We start from the raw sequence: 17,882 nt of genomic DNA, 5'->3' as shown, positions 1-17,882 counted from the left end.
TGCAGTATCACATTACAGCTAGCTTGTCACAAGCATAGGCAAACACCTCTGATCCGTATCAGAGAGTATGACTAGGTCATCTAGCAACACACAAGCCCAGTGGAACAACAGCCTGAGTCAGACGGTCACACGGCAATCTATAGTGCAAGAAATCAGCTCCCTGCTCAGAACAGAGCCACTCTCAAACAGGTTGTTCAAGGCCTTGCCCACTCAGTTTCTCAGTATTTCCCATGACAGAGGTTCCACAACCTCTCTGGCCCTGTCCCAGTGCCTGCCCTCCCCCTCCCCCCCAAATCCTAGTATTTCACTGAAATCACCCTTGTTGCAACTTGTGTGCATTACACAAGACCAGCACTGCCCATTGCACAAGTCACCAGATACTTCTGAGCTTTCTCTGCTGCAGAGCAGCTGTCCAAAATGCAGGTGAAAGATCCAGATGTGTTTGTGAGATTTTATCATCCAAGAACAAACAAGAGGTTCTGCAGTGCAAACAGATGGGGATGTCACAGGGAAAGGATGATTTTCTTCATGCAGTCAAGTCTGTGAGAGCCTGAGGCAGAGCATCAGTACAAGGCCTTTTAGTAGTAGGAACAGCAAAGACCAACACCTTGCCTGATAGTGAGAGAAAAGAGTTAAGACCTCTGCTCAGGAAAGGAGAAGCAGAATACAATTCATATAAAAAGAAGTACTTCTCGCTTACAAATTTCAGTTTCAAATGGGAAACTGACTTGGAAAACCTCGACTGTTTCTGTTCAGCAAATGAAGAACATCTGAAATTAATTAGGGATAAAGACAAACTGATCTTTTAACAACTTCCTCCAAGCATGAAATCAGATAAATTGGGAATATATTTAAAATAATTCAAAATAAATATTTTGATATGTAAATATATCAAAATGCTGAGAACATTAAGAAGATTATTATTAAAATACTGAAGCAGCTTTTAAAAAAAATACCAGTGACTGAGCCTGTTTCATTCCTGTATCTGAGAAGTTACACTCAAAAGTCCTATGAGTGCTGAAAGCAGATGAAATACTGGAACATTAACAAGTCAACAACAAAAAGAAGTTATAGGAAACAAAAGATATTTATTTTAAAATCATTTTTAATAAAAATGGAAATAACAATTATACCAGTAAATAATAAAAACTAGAGCTTAGAGTTATAAAATGTTTAGTCTGTTTTACCTGGTCCTCCAACAATGCTGCATAGGATTTACTTTAAAAACAAGATACTCAGCAGGTTTCCTGATTTGCAAAACCTCTTAAATTTTAATTAGAATTAACATTCGTATTTCATATCTGAGGGCAAAATCCACCAAGAGTTCCTGGATACAGTCATTTCTGGTTTACCAAACAGATGAGCATGCACAAGAAAAAACTACATGCTATTGGCAACGCTATTGCTAATCAGCAAGAACTTCTGTCTTACTGAAAGGCTTTTGAAATTTGCTTTGAAGAAAAACTCTTGGAACACGCAAGTCTTCTTTCCTATTCACAGTTTCTCGGTGCACGTATTCATTGACCACTTGCTCATATCCCTCAGCCTTGAAGAGCTGAGACAAGAACTCTAAAAGAAAAAAAATAGATTAAAACCCTGTTTAAGCAATTTTTAAAACACTATTCAGCATTTATATAAGCATATGTTCTTATGTGTTAGAGCATGAAAAATCACACGTGCCTTCAGATTTCAAGCTGTTCTATGCAAGCAGACTGCTGCACTTGTACTGAATAAAATCAATACAGGACTCCTCTGGAAACATCAACTTAAGCAAAACAGCTTGCAAAGTGGGATTTAAGCTCAGGAAAGGAACTAAACCCAGTTTAGTTTCCAAAACTTGCCACATCTGTCATTTTTTATTGTGCCTCCTCATTCTCCCTATGACCAACAGTAGTATATTTTCACTTTGTGCAGCTGGCCTTCACTAGCTGAATACATCACCTACTCCAAATACTCCAGGGGTGATCCAGCCTTACAAATGCATCTCTGCTCAAGAAAGAATATCACCCAAGGTTACCAGACCTTCACACGCCATTGCTCAATAGAAAAAGGAACAAAATGGCAAGGTGGGTATGGTGGTACCAAGCCTCCTAGGTCGAACTGAAAGTATTTCTCATAAATAAAAGAATTTCACTCGAAGCATATCTTCATTCAGGAAGGCAGAAGTGCCTCACAAACAAGGTGACCTAAGCAGCAGAGAGGGCCGCCCATACTATTGACTTGTCATGTTAACTGCAATTCATTACCCTTCCTTTCCCACAGCTTGTTTCGTTTATTTCAGGCATAATTCCAAAGAAATTTAAATCATGCTAAACTTGTGCTACTTTGTAGAAAATAAAAGCACACCCTTTTTTTCAGTACACAGGTGGAGGAGCGTGATGAAATGGCTGGTCAGGTAGGCATAGGCAGCCCAGCACTAGAAGATGTGGTGTGTTGAGGGGAAAAGGAGACCATCCACTTTGGCAGTAATGCAGGATTTTATCAACTTAAACCCATCACGAAAGAACGTGGACTGGCTGTAAACAGTGTGTGTTTAAAATGGGAGATCCACATCAATGAAATAAAAATAAACAGCTCTCAATTGTGCATCATTTGAAATCTCATTATGAGGAATTGAACAGTCCTATAAAACAGAATTACAATCACGCACTTCTCCACAAAATTTAAGATTATTCAAACGTGGAAAAATGGATTCATTGCCATGGAGATCATGGTGTTATCTGATGCCAGATATGTGCAAATGGGCATCATTCAAATCATCCCATGCAGTAATTAGCCATGTACCAGGCGTAGCATCTCTGCTAATACAAGAAAAAAAGCACTGGTTCCAAACTGCAAGAATGACAGTCACATTTCTTGTGACTAAAAGAATTCTCAGGCATTAAGCAAAATGTTTATGAAAATCAGTGAGATGACGAGATCATAAAGGATTAGAACGGGAGCAGGGTGGTCCAGGAGAGAGTCCAGACCAGCCCCAAGGCAAAACAATTGGCTAACACACAGATAAAGATCAGTTTTTCTTCTTCTTCCTTCCTTCCTCTTCTCCCCTCCCTACCATAATTCTTCCCCCAAAGCACCCATTCACACTAGCAAAGAATTTCTCATTCAGAAACAAATTCTAACACATATAAGAATGGGTTTTAAAATTCCACTGATAGGTTTGTTTTTTTTTTTTCAATTTGGTCCCTTTAGCATCCATTCTCTTTCAAGAGCTAATTGTTTAAGTAGAACTAAAAATCACTCAGTAAATAATAGTTCTAGAAATGCCTCAATGAAGCTGGAGAACAGCCTGCATTATCTTAGATTTCATCATTGTCCCATAAAGAATAGAAAGAGCTCAGACATGATTAATGGTTTTTATAAATCAGAAGCAATTAGGTAATACATTATGTCATAAAATATGAACAACATTTACTTGGCTTCAAATCAGTCTCTTCAGTGGCTGTATTTAGCTTTAGACTAAAAGAACAAAGAGCCCACAGAAATAAACACACAGCTCTTAGGACACAATGCCCTATATTTGATAGGGGGAAGTAATGGGTTCACTAAGTTTAGCATGAGGAATTGTGAGTTAGGAGGCGAGCTATAATCTCAGTTCATTTTGAGAGACTAAGCAAATTCCTTCATGTCTCTGTGCTTCAGTTTAACCCACCATAACTGCAACAATTACTGCCCTTCCTAAAACAGTCAGAGCAATGACAGAATGAGAGACTGTTTAAATACTGTATCAAGTGGAAACACTTTTTGCATCATTTTTATGAAGAACAGAGGGCAGAATGACCACAGCTATCTCATCAGGATCTCTGCACAAACTTCTCAGTGTTCTAGTCATGTTTCTGCTTTGGAGGTCATCAGTAGATCCCATCTTCCACATCAGGAATAACCTCACAAAAAGAATGATGGCAAGATAACTGCTTACTTGCTTCACAAAGATGATTTTTTGGTCTTTCTCCCTTAGGTAACAGTTCTGAATGAAATCCGACAAATTCAGAAACTGGCTGCTTGTCACATTATAGCACATATATGACACAACAAAAAAAAGATGGCAAATGAAGTACACCACTATTTAACAGCTCGTCTGTGTAAAACAAAACTTCTATGGGCATGTTAGGAATTCTCTGAAGCAAGCTGAAACAGAAGATTCAGAGAAAACACTCTACAGTATGTCTTACCTTCAGTAAAAAAATATGCTCTTGTCCCATCTTGTCTAACATAGAAGTTTCCTCCAAGTTTGCTGCCAGATTTAAATCTGAGCATTGCATGATCATACAGTCCGTAGTCTCTGAACAAGACACACTTGCCTGGTTTTAATACCTGTCATGTAATACATCCATGCTTTAATACGGCAGATTGATTTAGCCATATATATAACATACACATATATATATGTATATATCATACATATGTATATTTACACCCTATAGACACACACATAACTAAGTCAAGGTATCCTAACACATTCAATACATAAGCAATACATGTTTTGAATTAATTCCCTGTGCAACAAAAATGTTGTACAAAAACTGGATTGTTAGCTCTTACAAAAATATTTTTTCCCCATGAACACTAGGGTATGAAGTGTTCTGAGATACCTGTTTAGATGCTGATCAGCTAAATAAGCTTTTTGCGATGCTCTTCAAAAACAAAGAAATAAACGTACACTTCAACAATAACAATGAAGCCATAACAGGGCATTTTCTCTGCTGGCTAGCATACAGTCTAGCACACGATTTTGCCAAATAAAATTTAGAATACAATAACATTTTTTTAATGTGAGAAGGAAAAAAAGTTGCAACATGATAAGAAATAAAAAAGGGACAATTTCAGAAAAATGGCATTGCAATATAATAAATAAAAAAGGACCAATTTCAGGAAAATGGTTTGCAGGTGAGGTTGATTTTGTTTTGTTTTGTTTTGATAAAAATCAAGCTATAAAGAGTTCAGTATTTAGAAATATACAGCCATCAGCCATTCTGACTTTAGACTTTAGATGCATGCAACTTTCCTACCTCAACAAATTCCAGCTGTATTTGTTGGAAGAGAAAAGGAATATTTACCACTTGCAAATTTGTACAGAAATCTACAAATGAACCAGATATCTCCACAAAGAAACAATAATTAGCCTTTTCATGTACATGAGCTATGAACCAATTCCACCTTTAGAAAAAAAAAATCTAACCTGCACCTGCATGAAAAAATCCACCTGCATGAAAAAAAAAATAATCTAACATTCCTTTTTCAAACTACTGACAATAAAATGAACAGGACATCTGATAATATAAAAAAAAAAATACACACATATAAAAATAAGTTGTCTATGTCCCTCTGCAGTCAATATATGACTCAGGCTCACCTCAGAGAAATTAAACCATTTGAATGGTGATTGTTCTGAAACTGCCCTCTGTGATGGCCTTTCCTAGCCTATCAACCAACAAAGGCAGTCCAGGGAGCTGAGTCTCTAGATTAACGTTAATCTCTGAGCACGCCATTTCTGAATGACCACAGGTCAAGCATGTTTAATAATAACAATAATGTTCCAACTGCAAGTCACTGTATCTTCTGGAAGTCAATTATGGTTCGCTGTCATCCGTACCTTACCAACACAGACATTTCAGCAATCCGTAAACATTATTTGTATCATACAACCTTGAAGCCCAAGTCACAGGTTCAAGATAGCATTTTCTTGTGTTCATAACATACATTAGATTAGAATTCAAACCACCTCACAGTACCACGAGAAGAAAAAACACTGCAAAACCTAGTTTAGCCCTTACACTAGGCAAAATAAATACATTCAATGAATACAATGTTAATTACAAATCACCATTACAAGTGGGGCTATTTTCACAGAATAAAATCGTACTTTCAAGCTAAAAAGAATATAAGTGCTTTAAAGGCTGTAAAATAAGATGTTAAAATACTTGCTTTGTAAATGTTCTTCAAGACAAGATGCATTTTGTCAGGATGAACTGCAGAAAGAACAAATATAAGAGTGACAACATCCACGGAATCTGCTGGTATATTTTCTAGAAGATCATCTTTGGTAAGATCACACTGGAACACTTTGCATCTTTCAGTGCTGTATAAGGAATTTTTCTGGGAGAATGAAAAGAGCGTACTTTCAATTATAATTAGCAGCATTTGTTACTTCAAAAAAGTAAAAAAATAATTAGTAGAGCAACACAAAAGATGGTGGCAAAAGAACATAAACTTCCACTAAGTGACTAATACAATATGAAATTCATTGCTGGATACTGCAAGTGAAACTACAGCTTCTGGAAGAGACTGGTCTCAGGAAGTCGAGAAGGAACGTGTGTTATGACAATTCAGAAAACATACCATTTCTCTTTTACTGCTGCTTCTTTTTTTTTTTAATATAGAAAAACTGTTAAAAGAAGGATTTCATGACACCCCTAGTGATAGCTGATGGCATTTGTGCTCGCTAGGGGGCTGTGGTGCCCAGGTACAGGGGCACCCTGCAGGGCCGTGCGGGTCAGGCTGGGGGACAGAGGCAGCTGATGGGGGCCCTGCCACTGACTGCCTCCCACAGCGGCTCTTCTGTGGCCATGGAGTGCTCAGAGGTGCCTGGCCTTATTTCCAGTCCTGTGAGATGGGTTTGGGTGCTACACTGAATCCATTTGGGGAAGTTTAACTGAGGGTCAAAATCGCTCGCCAGACTCTCCCCCACCCCTGGGGATGTAGCGCCTTCATTTGCCTGTTCACACCAGAATTAGGACTTTATTACTGGTCATTCGGGGTAGGTTCAGGTTGGAAATTAGCGGACACTTCTTCTCAGATAGAGTGGTTAAGATTGGAACGGGTTGCCCAGGGAGGTGGTGGAGTCACTGTCCCTGGGGGTGTTTAAGGAAAGTTTGGTCTTAGGGATGTGGCTTAGTGGGTAATATTGGTGGTAAGGGGATGGTTGGACCAGATGATTTTGGAGGTCTTTTCCAACCTTAATCGTTCTACAATTCTATGAAATGGATCACTCTAAATTTTTTGGCAAATCTAGTCTACTCTTCATACATAAAGGAAGGCAAGAGAAGTCTGTCACTCCAGTCATTTGTAATTTCGTAAGCTTCTAAGGACACTCTACAAGAGGTTCCAAATACTACACCAACCTTCACATACTCCACAGCTCTAGGAGAAAAATCACAGGCATACACAAAAATATTCCGATCTTCTTCTAAGAGCGGAAACAAGCAGTTCCCAACCCCACAGCCAGCTTCCAGAATGGTCAGTTTCTGATCTGCAAACTGGGGAGGAAGAAATCCAAAACAAAGCACATCATTTTTGTTTTCCTCATAATACCAGCAGAGTCACTGTTCAATCAGCATATTAAAAGCTATAATCAAGTTTAATTACCATTGATTCAGAAACTGAAGTAGCCATCCATTGGATAATCTTGACACTATAGAAGAAGAATCCTGATTTTTGCAAAATTACAAATCCTTTTAGAATGTATTAATGTTTCTTAATTACTTACTTAAGGGGTAGATGACTAAACAGATTGCTGTACCATTTCTGTCTTGTCTCATTCAGATATAAAGAACAACAGATGCATCTGACTATTCCCCTTAATGATGTTTTGCAATTAGCCTGTAATTCTGGGTGCTTTTCTTTAAAGCTGTGTTCTGAAGTGCTCCAACTTGCATCTTTAAACATCATATCACTAAATAGACATGTGTCCTAAATAGACAACTTGGCTCTCTGTGTTCTAGATTCCATTCTTAGTATCCATATGGGTCAATTTTAAACTGAACTGATGCACCTGATTCTGAAGAGGTATCTTTGATATTAAGAGAGACTACGCAGGTCACTGCACGCTTAATGTGTGAGAGCTCCTACCTTAAGGGCTTAATTAGAAGTATTATTAAATCATTTGAAAACAATCAATCTGTCTCTTACAGAGAAAGTGTACAGGACTCACCTCCCGACATGCTTTTAACTCTTCAAACTCTCTGGTTGTCCAATGTCTGTCTTTAAAGAAGTTGGTGCTGTTTCTTTTGTAAAACAGATCCCAATTCTTCTGTGCCTCTTTTTCCAGTTTCAGTTGCTTGAACTCAGACACCAAAACCTGATCTTTTGCCAGTCTCTCAACCTCTTCTGGGAGAAGGATTCTTGTACTATGGCCTTTTCTTTGGAAAGCCCCATCTTCAGTACCTGTTGTTACTGCGTCTAAGCAATCAGCCGATGTATTTTCATGGAGCATCCTTGAGTCTTTCACACAGATATGAATAGCAAAGACCCAAGGGTGATTTTCTTTTCTTTAACATACATTGCTGTCACTTAACTTGGGTAAAATAACCAAGGATCTAGAAGCAGAAGAAAAAAAGTGAGGAAGAGTTACAGCGTGCACTTAGTAGGGCTTTATGGTGCTCTCTCCAACATGACAGACTGCAAAACCATCTGACTTCTTGTAATTTCAATCTTCCACCCAAACTAACGGTTGCATATGAAATCACACTGATTTCAAAGTTAAAGAAGATACTTAAAAGAGTCTGCTGGTCTACATTCTGAATTAAAAAAAAAAAAAAACACCAAGAGAAAGATGTGGCAACTCTAAACTCTCTTCACTAAAGTGACTTTAAAAGGACAGGAAGGGCTTTGTTTCTTGTGAACTCCAGTTAGCAACACCTCAGAAAAACTGTAATCGAAAACCAGATGACACGGAGTGCCGCTAAGATTGGTAAAACAAGCTGTACTCATGTTAGCATTTCTCCTTCCTGTTCTCACCTCAGTGAGAAAACACTGGTGAAACCATCAGCATTCATAACACCGCGTCACTTGGGCAACAGAGCAAAACCTGCACGGTGGCAAGGCCTGTGGCCAGCCCACATCAGCACTCCTTCCCCTGCCTCTTCCTGAGGATCCGCACCCGTTTGAACAGTTGCAGGTATTTTTTTCTACAGGTTATGAAAAACGGAGCAATGAAAGAGCTCTTCATAGTCTGGGATCCAAATCTTCTTCCTGATGTTAAACTAATTCTGACCTCTGCCTTGCCACAGACATCCAGACCCTGGAAGGCAGCACATGCGAATTAAATCCTACGTGGCCCAGTAACTCCCAGGGATGTGCAGGCAACCAAAGCATGCCATTCATGTCCACCAGCACCCAGACCCGGGAATTCACATTGATTTACCAAAATGGAAATGAGAGAAAAACAAATAAACTTAGAGAAAAAAATAGTACTTCAATTTACCAATGGAAAATTGGAAATGGGAAAAAATGGAAACGAAGAAAAAATGGAAATGAGAAAAAAATGGAAATAAGAAAAAACAACAGAACTTAAAGCAAAAAAAATAGTACTTCATTTAGATGTATTACCATAAACGATACAAACATAATACTGCAAACAAAGCCATATAATACAAATGTGCTAATGAGATAAAGAACTGTCAAAACGTTGTCTGGATTCACGGGTGTCAGACCACACCCCCTTCTTCTTCCAAAAAGGATGGAGAAGGTTACAGAGAGGGGCTCTCTTGAAGGAAAGCCTCCCCGTGGGTATACCCTCAAAAATAACCTTAACCAGCAAAAGTCCCACTATTTGCCCGGCATGCTAAAAGGGCTCAACATCCACTCTGCACAGATCGAGCTCGAAATAAAGCCAAGCCAGTCTCTGCTGGCCATGCCACGCTAGAATAAGCCAGCACGATGTCAAGGAGAGCTTTTAGAGCCTGTTTTGAGGCCAAAGCGCACCCCAAGGCGCTCGACCCGTCCCCAGGACCCCCAGGACCCCCAGCAGCCAGCCCTGCGCGCATCCCCCCGGGAGGGGGACCCGATCCCCACGCACCACGGGCGGGGAAGGCCGCAGCCGCCCTCGCCGTCCCTCCTCGTCCCTCGCCGTCCCTCCCTCCCTGCCTGCCGAGGGCGGGGAGCTCCGGGGGCCGCCTCTGCAGGCCCCGCGCCCCCTCGGCCGCCGCCGCCGCCGCCCCGGAGCGCTTTCCCGGCTGCACCGGGAGCCCGGAAGGGCGCGGGGCGGTGGCGCACGCAGCGGGGCGGAGGAGAGGAAGGGAGGGAGCGGCGGGGCCATGAACGGCTCGGCGAACCCGCTGCTGGACAAGGAGGAGCACCCGCTGCAGCTGGGAGAGAGCTTCGAGCGGCGGCCCAAGGCCTCCTTCCACACCATCCGCTGTGAGCGCCGCCCCGCTCTCCTCCCGCCGCGCCGGGCGAGCCCCGTCCTTCCCTTCCCTTCCCTTCCCTTCCCTTCCCTTCCCTTCCCTTCCCTTCCCTTCCCTTCCCTTCCCTTCCCTTCCCTTCCCTTCCCTTCCCTTCCCTTCCCTTCCCTTCCCTTCCCTTCCCTTCCCTTCCCTTCCCTTCCCTTCCCTTCCCTTCCCTTCCCTTCCCTTCCCTTCCCTTCCCTTCCCTTCCCTTCCCTTCCCTTCCCTTCCCTTCCCTTCCCTTCCCTTCCCTTCCCTCCCTTCCCTTCCCTTCCCTTCCCTTCCCTTCCCTTCCCTTCCCTTCCCTTCCCTTCCCTTCCCTTCCCTTCCCTTCCCTTCCCTTCCCTTCCCTTCCCTTCCCTTCCCTTCCCTTCCCTTCCCTTCCCTTCCCTTCCCTTCCCTTCCCTTCCCTTCCCTTCCCTTCCCTTCCCTTCCCTTCCCTTCCCTTCCCTTCCCTTCCCTTCCCTTCCCTTCCCTTCCCTTCCCTTCCCTTCCCTTCCCTTCCCTTCCCTTCCCTTCCCTTCCCTTCCCTTCCCTTCCCTTCCCTTCCCTTCCCTTCCCTTCCCTTCCCCTCCCCCCAGGACCCCACTGTGGCTTCTGGAGCCACCCCTGTTTCACCTCTCCCTGCTCACCTTCTCAGCTTCACCTCCCCTCTCTCCCTTTCCCTCTCTCCCCCATGTCACCTTCTCCTCGCCCCCCATACATGTTTCCCCCTGAGACCCCCTCTCCCCAAGGGAAGCACCTAGCAGCACCCATAAACTTTGTCTGAGGGAGGCTGGGGAAGGCCCACCGAAGTTTTCCATACCTCCTCTGTGAGGGGCTGGCTGGCTTGCTTTTTTTTTTATTATTTGTTATTTTTTTTAATGGCAGTTGTAGGACAGGTCACCACGGGCCTCTGCCTGGCTCATCCTGCATGGCAGGAGCGCCTGAAGAGGAGCCCGGCTCATCGGCAGCCAGAGCATCCGCAGTTTGAAATTCAGTGTTTGTGCTCATGACGAGGTGACACGTAACCCTGCGACCTCCTCCCGGGCTGCGCTAGCTCTAGCGATCTAGATACTAAGTCACTTTCCAGGAAAGCGAGGAGAAATGACTCAGGCTCATACAGTATTGCCACATGCATGGTAATTCTGAAGAGCAGAGACGAAGCGTGAGGCAAGGTCTTAAGCAGTAAGAGAGTTTTGGAATAATAATCTGTTTTTGTTGGTGTTTTCTTTTAAGACACCAGATATCATTCTAACTGCTCATTCCTAGCAATGGGTGCATTTCATTTCATATTAGGAAATGGTTTTTAGGGGGAGCTCACTATGTTTCTGTACTTAAATTCTGTGGGCAGGAAATCGCTATTTCATACCCTAAGTGAGTTCAGGATTTAAAATAAGTAGTTAATCACCAACAGTAAATGAAAACAATACTGAAGTCATATTTCAGTAGCCTTGTGTTAAGGTGGGAAACTTGTACAGTCAGTAATAGGATATTTTGTTATATGGTGCATGATCCTAGGCACAGTGTCATGGCCTGTTTTAATGCACTGTGAGTACCTAGTTTCAGTGAGATCATTCATCCCAGCGAGACTTGGAAAGAGCAACTTTCTAGATTGAGCTTTTACTCAAGAAGATGATCAATGATTGAAGCAAAGCTATTTCCCTAAACAGTGAGCCTCCATCTAATGCATCAACACTTAAATTTGTGTGGTTCACGCCTCTGATATGCATAATTACACCATGTTAAGGAATACCATGCAATATGTACGGTATATTTAGCTGTTTATGCATAATACTGAAGGCTTCTAGCCAGCACTAACACACTAGCAAATCTCCATTTACAAATTAAAGTTTTTTTAAATAGTCTGACCATCAGACAAATGAGGTTGCTGTCTGGTACTGTATGAATTAAACCCAAGCTTTATCCAGGTAGAAATCCAGTGTATTTCTAGTATTGACAGTGCTTTCAAGTTCTGATCAAGTTCTTAAGGGGTTGCAAAGCCAAAGCACTCCAGACTACAAGTGAAAGAGTGCAGTTCTGTTTCCAAAGAGTTTTTTATGAGCTGTATTTTCAGTCAGTGACACTCAAGTGAAATCTCTCTTGATTTTTCTGGTGAAAACTTTTTTTTTTTTTCTAGACATTGATCTTGAATGATTTATCTGGGATCTAAGTGCAATATTATTCCTGTAATCCTCTTCACACAAACTACAGTAAGAGGATTTTGCAGGCTAAATTTGTCTGTGCCTTCTTAAAATACTTTATTATTTTCTGTAGTGTTTATGAAATTCTATGCTGAAAAACTGGGTTATCATTGGAAAATATCTAAAACCATTTGACTTGGGGGAAAAAGGGTTGTGGTTACATTTGGATAGACATATGTGCGCTCCATCTACAGCAAAATTAGCCATGCACACCTAATAAGCTTTCTAAATGAAAGCAATTAGTTGCTCTTAGCAAATATGCAACATTGTTTTACTGATACCTAAGAAAGAAGCATGATATGATGAGCTTTTTCATTTAGTGACTGTACTGTTGAAACTCTAGATCCCTTTTTGGCAATGACACTTACTCCTCTACAGCTGGTTTGTTTTGTTTAGCAAGCTTGCACATAAAATAGGTGGGTGACAATAGCTAGAAACAGACTGTGCAGATGAAAATGAAGGATGTGATTTGGTCTGGCAGTTAAGGCATGAAGATTAAGTCAAGTGTGGCCAATTCTGCTTGTTGTGCTGTCAAAGTAAAACTCAATTAGACATTAACATCCCCTTAATGAGAATTTTTTTCAAGCTGTTTTTTTTCCCTGCAAATATGCTTTTCATAGTGGAATTACTTTTTTTTCTTTTTTTCCTGTGATATTAGTGTATTAACTAATGCAGTAATTAAATGTCTTGGTTGTGAATATAGTTGCACCTCTTCGTATCCAGAAATGCTAGAATTGAATGGAAGGTTGTTTAAAATACAAAAAAAAAAAAAAAAAAAAAAAAAAAAAAAAAAAAAAAAACGTATCCAATCTTATTTCACTTTGTCTAAATCCTCTGTCAAAACGTTGCCTGTTTTTTATGGCTCATCAGCATGACAGGATTATTGAGGGGAACATACTTAAGTTAAAATGTTCTTAGTTTAAATAAATATACTAAACAGAAGTGCATTATTCGGGGGAAACAGCATTCTCTACAGTGCAGCAAAATTTTTTAGACTAGGGCTAGTTTAGAGCTTTAACTGTCTCACCTTAGTCATGCTCTCCATCCACAGTGGCTTTGGCCTTGTGTGGAGCTCCTCCAAGGTCTCCTCTAACCTTAAGGAGGTGTTATGAAGGCAAGATGTCTGTTAGTAGTCAGAAATAAGAGTTAGGATAAATGAGCAGATCTCACTAAATTAGTCTTTGCCACAGATGCAGTCGTCAGGTTTGAAACTGGCAGGCGCCACGCAGAGCCCTGGGTCTTGAAGTTGGTACTCCTTTAGGATGCTTGGCACAGTTTTACACCTGTGTGCAACATCAGATATCACCAAAAGTCTGGGCTTTGAGAAGCCTTCTTCTGGTCTTTCAAACGCTGTCTAGAAACTGGTTCCTTTTAAAAAGCAAATTTAGAGTCTGGTATCATCACGTGGCTGGGGCTCTGAGCACAGACGCTTTGTACTGGTGCATTATTATACTCCTGCTGTAAGCTACCATGTATTTTAGCATTCCCTGTAATCACAGTGAATGTGCAGTGACTTTTTACAGGGCAGCATTCTGAGGACTCAAGACTCTTGGAAACATAATCACCATTATTTTCCTCTTTAGATGATTTTAAGCCGGCCTCGATCGATACATCTTGTGAAGGGGAGCTCCAAGTTGGTAAAGGAGACGATGTAACCATTACTTTGCCACATATTCCAGTAAGTGTGCTACATGTGGTATTGTTCCCTGTTTACTCTAAGAACTTTGCAACATAGATTGTCTACTGTATATGTTCTTTTTCATCTTTGTAAAAACGGGTGGACTCAATATTTGAGCAGCCAGACTTGCAGCATGGTACGTGAGGGAAGGACTATACCATTGAATCTTTGTTAAGGGTTTTATTTGTAAGGTTCCAGTTTGTTCATTTGTTTTGATTCCTTCCTTCCTGTTATTACGTGATTAACAAGAAGACTTTTCCTACTAGCTGAAGCTCTAGGATGGTTTCCATCCGTTTTAGTGCTACAGCTTAAAGAATAAAGGCAGAGTAACTTTGGGTTTAGTCAAGGTGTGATGTTCAGAAGCCACAGGTAGGCCCGTGAGCTTGTTGATTACAATAACATGTACAGATAGCACAGACCATTCCTGGCCTTGAGTTTTATCAATGGAAGCGAGAGGGAATTTTCTACTGAGTGACAATGAAGTGGTTTCCCATTCACTTCCTCCTCAAATTATGCCATAAAGAGCTACTGTGTGAGGATGATGGTCAAACAGCAATAAAACAAGTGCTCAAACTGTTTATAGATGCAGTTGTTTTGTAATTGAAGACTCGGTGGCTGCCTTCCCAAAACAAAAGAAAGTGCTTAAATGCTGGAACCGGATTTGTTTATTAGCTGAAGCTAATGCTACATGTCAAGCCAATAAACCAGAATGCACAGATGCAGATAGGTTTGGTGGTTGCAGGGGAGCGGTTGGCAGTTTAGAAGCCATGTGTCAGATCCTCGTGGTGGTGTTTTTTCTAGCATGTTGGTGTTTTTAATTGGTAGGTGATGGTTCTGTGGTAATTCCCACTGAATGAGGCTTTAACCTGCTTCCCCCACTCCTATTTTTTATATGGCTTTGGTCACGTTTAGTGCTGCATAAGGTTGTGTGCTTTTATTTGTCTATAAAAGTGAAGAGCTCAGTAGTACTATTAGGGAGCAGGCAACAGTGTTTAATAGCAATGGCATTCGTCTTTGACTGGGAACTGTGTTGTTCATTCATCTTTTGTGTTGAACAACATCGCTAGTAACATCCCTTTCCAAATCTCTATACTGACGAGTTTAATTTGTTTGTCTTCCCCTGAGTATGAGTGGCTTTCAGCTTGTACTGTGCTCCAGAGGGGTAAGAGCTAACTGCACTAAGTGCAGCCCCTGGGTGTATGTTGTTCCATGGAAGCGGTGTGTATGTTCAGCAGAAAGAGCTGGGAAACTCTGGGTTATGGTAAAGAAGCATGAAAAGTTTTGAGATTGTTTTATCCTTACAAGGTTTACTGAATTTCTTGGATCCTGCTTTGCTTCTGAGCCGTCTAACAACTGGACAGGATTCAGATTCTGGCTTGTTTTTTGAAATTGCCTGATCCCTGAGGAGATCTCTGTTTGATGATTTATTCAGTGGACATGTTTTTGTGCCACTTAGGTAACTTAAACACTATTTCTACTTGTGGCTTTTACATATGATAAACAGTCGTAGTTGGGGAAAGGAAGGATTTGTTTGTTTTAAAAAACTCTATACTTGAAGGGTTAAATCTGCTTTAACAAACTTGGTTAAATGTCACCTGTTCCATCTGCCTTCTTCTATCCTGTAATCATCAGAATCTGTAAGCCAGTGTTGTTTAGGCAATAACATAAAAACTAAAGATTTAATTTTAAGTAATAGGGTGGGGCTGTTAGTTTGCTTAGGTAGGGCTTCCATTTCTGCTTATTTTTTACCCAAAATTGCAGTCTTTTCTGAGTTAGGTCTCTAGGTAGCAGAATGATGGCCAACAAACTTTGATAATTTTTCATTAAATTTGTGTTTTATGTTTCCTGACTTACTTGTCAACAGGGAGCTGGCTTTGACTTTCAGCTTGCTTTTTATTCTCTTAAATGTTATTTTCCTCTCTCAAATGTAGGAATGATAAAAATGTAAAATGCCTTTGAAGACTAGACTTTCATGAGACCGATGTTTTCTGAATCACATCTGTATATCTTATGCTTTCTTTGCTGAGAATTCAGATATTTTGCCCTTACTATTCTGAAACTGTTTCAGATTCAAACATGCTCTATTTATTAGCAGTATTGAGAAAAGGAATTTAATTCTGAGTGGATAAAATGTGATTGTTATTCTGCTCAGAATAAAATGTACTCCTCTTGTCCCTGATTTCGGTTGCCTTCCTGCTGCATGTGTGAAGAAGCATACGAATAAACATTTTTTTTTCTTTTGTAGAATAGCATTACATTACAGAGAAATATGAGAAAGACTCAAAGCTGAGAACTTATTTCTGTGTTTTTCATAGAGTAACATATCCTATTTTGATATGGTCAGATGTGTGTCCGTGCTGCTGTGTGCAGGTAGACCATAACTGATTCTGCCTCCTGTAACCCCAAAGCCAGGTGTACGGGCTGGCTTTGTGTGAATAAACTGCAGTGTAGCTTAATCTCAGAAATATCTGTTAGCCAGTGCAGAAGACCACATGCATTTCTCTTTATCGCTTCTCAGTCTAAGCCATTGGATTTATATGGCTCTATGCAATGTTGTATGGACTTGAGGACTTTCTGGAAGGAGTCAAATACCCCATTTGCTTTTGAAAAAACATTTTGGTGTAATTGCTCAGCTTCTACGTGCTAATCTGAGTTTGAAGAAGGCAGCTGCTCTTACATAGTTTGTGACAGTTGCTTGTAAAACTATGAAAATACTGCCTTCTTTTTTTAATTTGATAGAATAAATACAAAGCATTTTAAATTATTTTTCAGTTGACCACATATTTCTTTAGGCAGTAGTTCTGCTACATGAGTAATTAGAATTCTATTTCTTATCCAAACCCAAAATTTCTTGAGCAGAAATTTCCGACGTTCATCAGAATCAGCTATGCAAATTCAGTTCTGTTACCATTTTGGGAAGGAGAACTGTAAGTAATGGCAACTAAGAAGAAGATGTTTTGTCACTGCAGAGACACTTAAAATGATGAAAGGCACCGATATTGCTGTGAGGAAATGTCTGATTCTACTGCGTTAACTGTATTTTTTCCTTTTCATGAATGAATATTTTCTGAAAGAAATTATTAGCTAATTATTAGCTACTTAGCCTCCTAGTCAGAAGAATACATACATACACTTGTTTTAGTGTTTATAAACTTGTGGTTAGGGGAATGTAACCAAATAAATATGTGCTCTTTCTTTGATACCAGGGTTCAACTCCTCCAATGACTGTGTTTAAAGGAAATAAAAGGCCGTATCAGAAGGACTGTGTGCTTATTATCAATCATGACACTGGGGAATATGTACTGGAAAAACTTAGTAGCAGCATTCAAGTCAAGAAAACAAGGTAAAGCTGGTGACAGGGCTAAGTTAAGAGGACAAATTTTTGCTGGTTTCCTGCTCAGACCATCTTTCAAACCTGAACCCTGTTTTCTTTTATTTTGTAGTAATGTTTGCTTACTAAACTTTATCGGCTCTACGTGGCCATTATCTTGCCAAAAATGCAAATAGCTGTTGGGAGTGTGAATCCAAGAGTAAAGAATTTGTAAATTCTCAGCTGCTCAAAGGACATAATTATAGTTTGCAATGAAACACCTCTGATGATTTAAAGGTTTGGAAGCTGGCTGAAAGATGGGATGTGTTTCAGGAATCTCTGGTTAGTTGAAATAGAAGATGGAAATACTAGGCTGTCAAAAGGATTGTTGGACTTTATAGGCTTGTTCCCTACAGCTTCCTGTGGGAGTCATGGTGCTTTAATAATATGCTATTAAGGTGTAAGAAACACTCATCATCGTTTTGGATCAATGCTATACTGAGCAGAGAAAAAGTCCAAAGCCTCCAGTTAAAGAGAGGAAAAGAAAA

General features: G+C 40.5%; 2 protein-coding genes across 3 annotated transcripts in view; one reads left to right on the top strand and one right to left on the bottom strand.

The window, feature by feature from the left end:
* Positions 1 to 1,073: 1,073 nt before the first annotated feature.
* METTL6 (methyltransferase like 6) lies at positions 1,074 to 11,136 on the bottom strand. Of its 2 annotated transcripts, none has more exons than XM_040548390.1 (6): positions 10,969 to 11,136; positions 7,931 to 8,315; positions 7,122 to 7,256; positions 5,926 to 6,096; positions 4,173 to 4,314; positions 1,074 to 1,569 (listed from the first exon to the last, which is right to left on the bottom strand). In XM_040548390.1, the coding sequence occupies exons 2-6, from the start codon at positions 8,210 to 8,212 to the stop codon at positions 1,406 to 1,408; spliced, it is 894 nt and encodes a 297-aa protein (XP_040404324.1). In that variant the 5' UTR covers positions 8,213 to 8,315; positions 10,969 to 11,136; the 3' UTR covers positions 1,074 to 1,405. The 2 variants fall into 2 exon arrangements, with proteins under 2 accessions (XP_040404324.1, XP_040404325.1); XM_040548391.1 differs by lacking the exon at positions 10,969 to 11,136 and adding an exon at positions 9,797 to 9,933.
* EAF1 (ELL associated factor 1) overlaps positions 9,827 to 17,882 on the top strand; it is a 20,525-nt gene continuing 12,469 nt past the window's right edge. The window contains exons 1-3 of the mRNA XM_040548392.1: positions 9,827 to 10,137; positions 13,930 to 14,024; positions 17,231 to 17,367. Of these exons, the coding sequence (XP_040404326.1) occupies positions 10,035 to 10,137; positions 13,930 to 14,024; positions 17,231 to 17,367 (335 nt within the window). The 5' untranslated portion in view covers positions 9,827 to 10,034. The remainder of the gene's footprint in view (positions 10,138 to 13,929; positions 14,025 to 17,230; positions 17,368 to 17,882) is intronic.

This window comes from Cygnus olor, chromosome 2, assembly GCF_009769625.2.
Source record: "Cygnus olor isolate bCygOlo1 chromosome 2, bCygOlo1.pri.v2, whole genome shotgun sequence".
Lineage (NCBI taxonomy): Eukaryota > Metazoa > Chordata > Aves > Anseriformes > Anatidae > Cygnus > Cygnus olor.
This window is presented reverse-complemented; position numbering and strand designations above follow the sequence as displayed.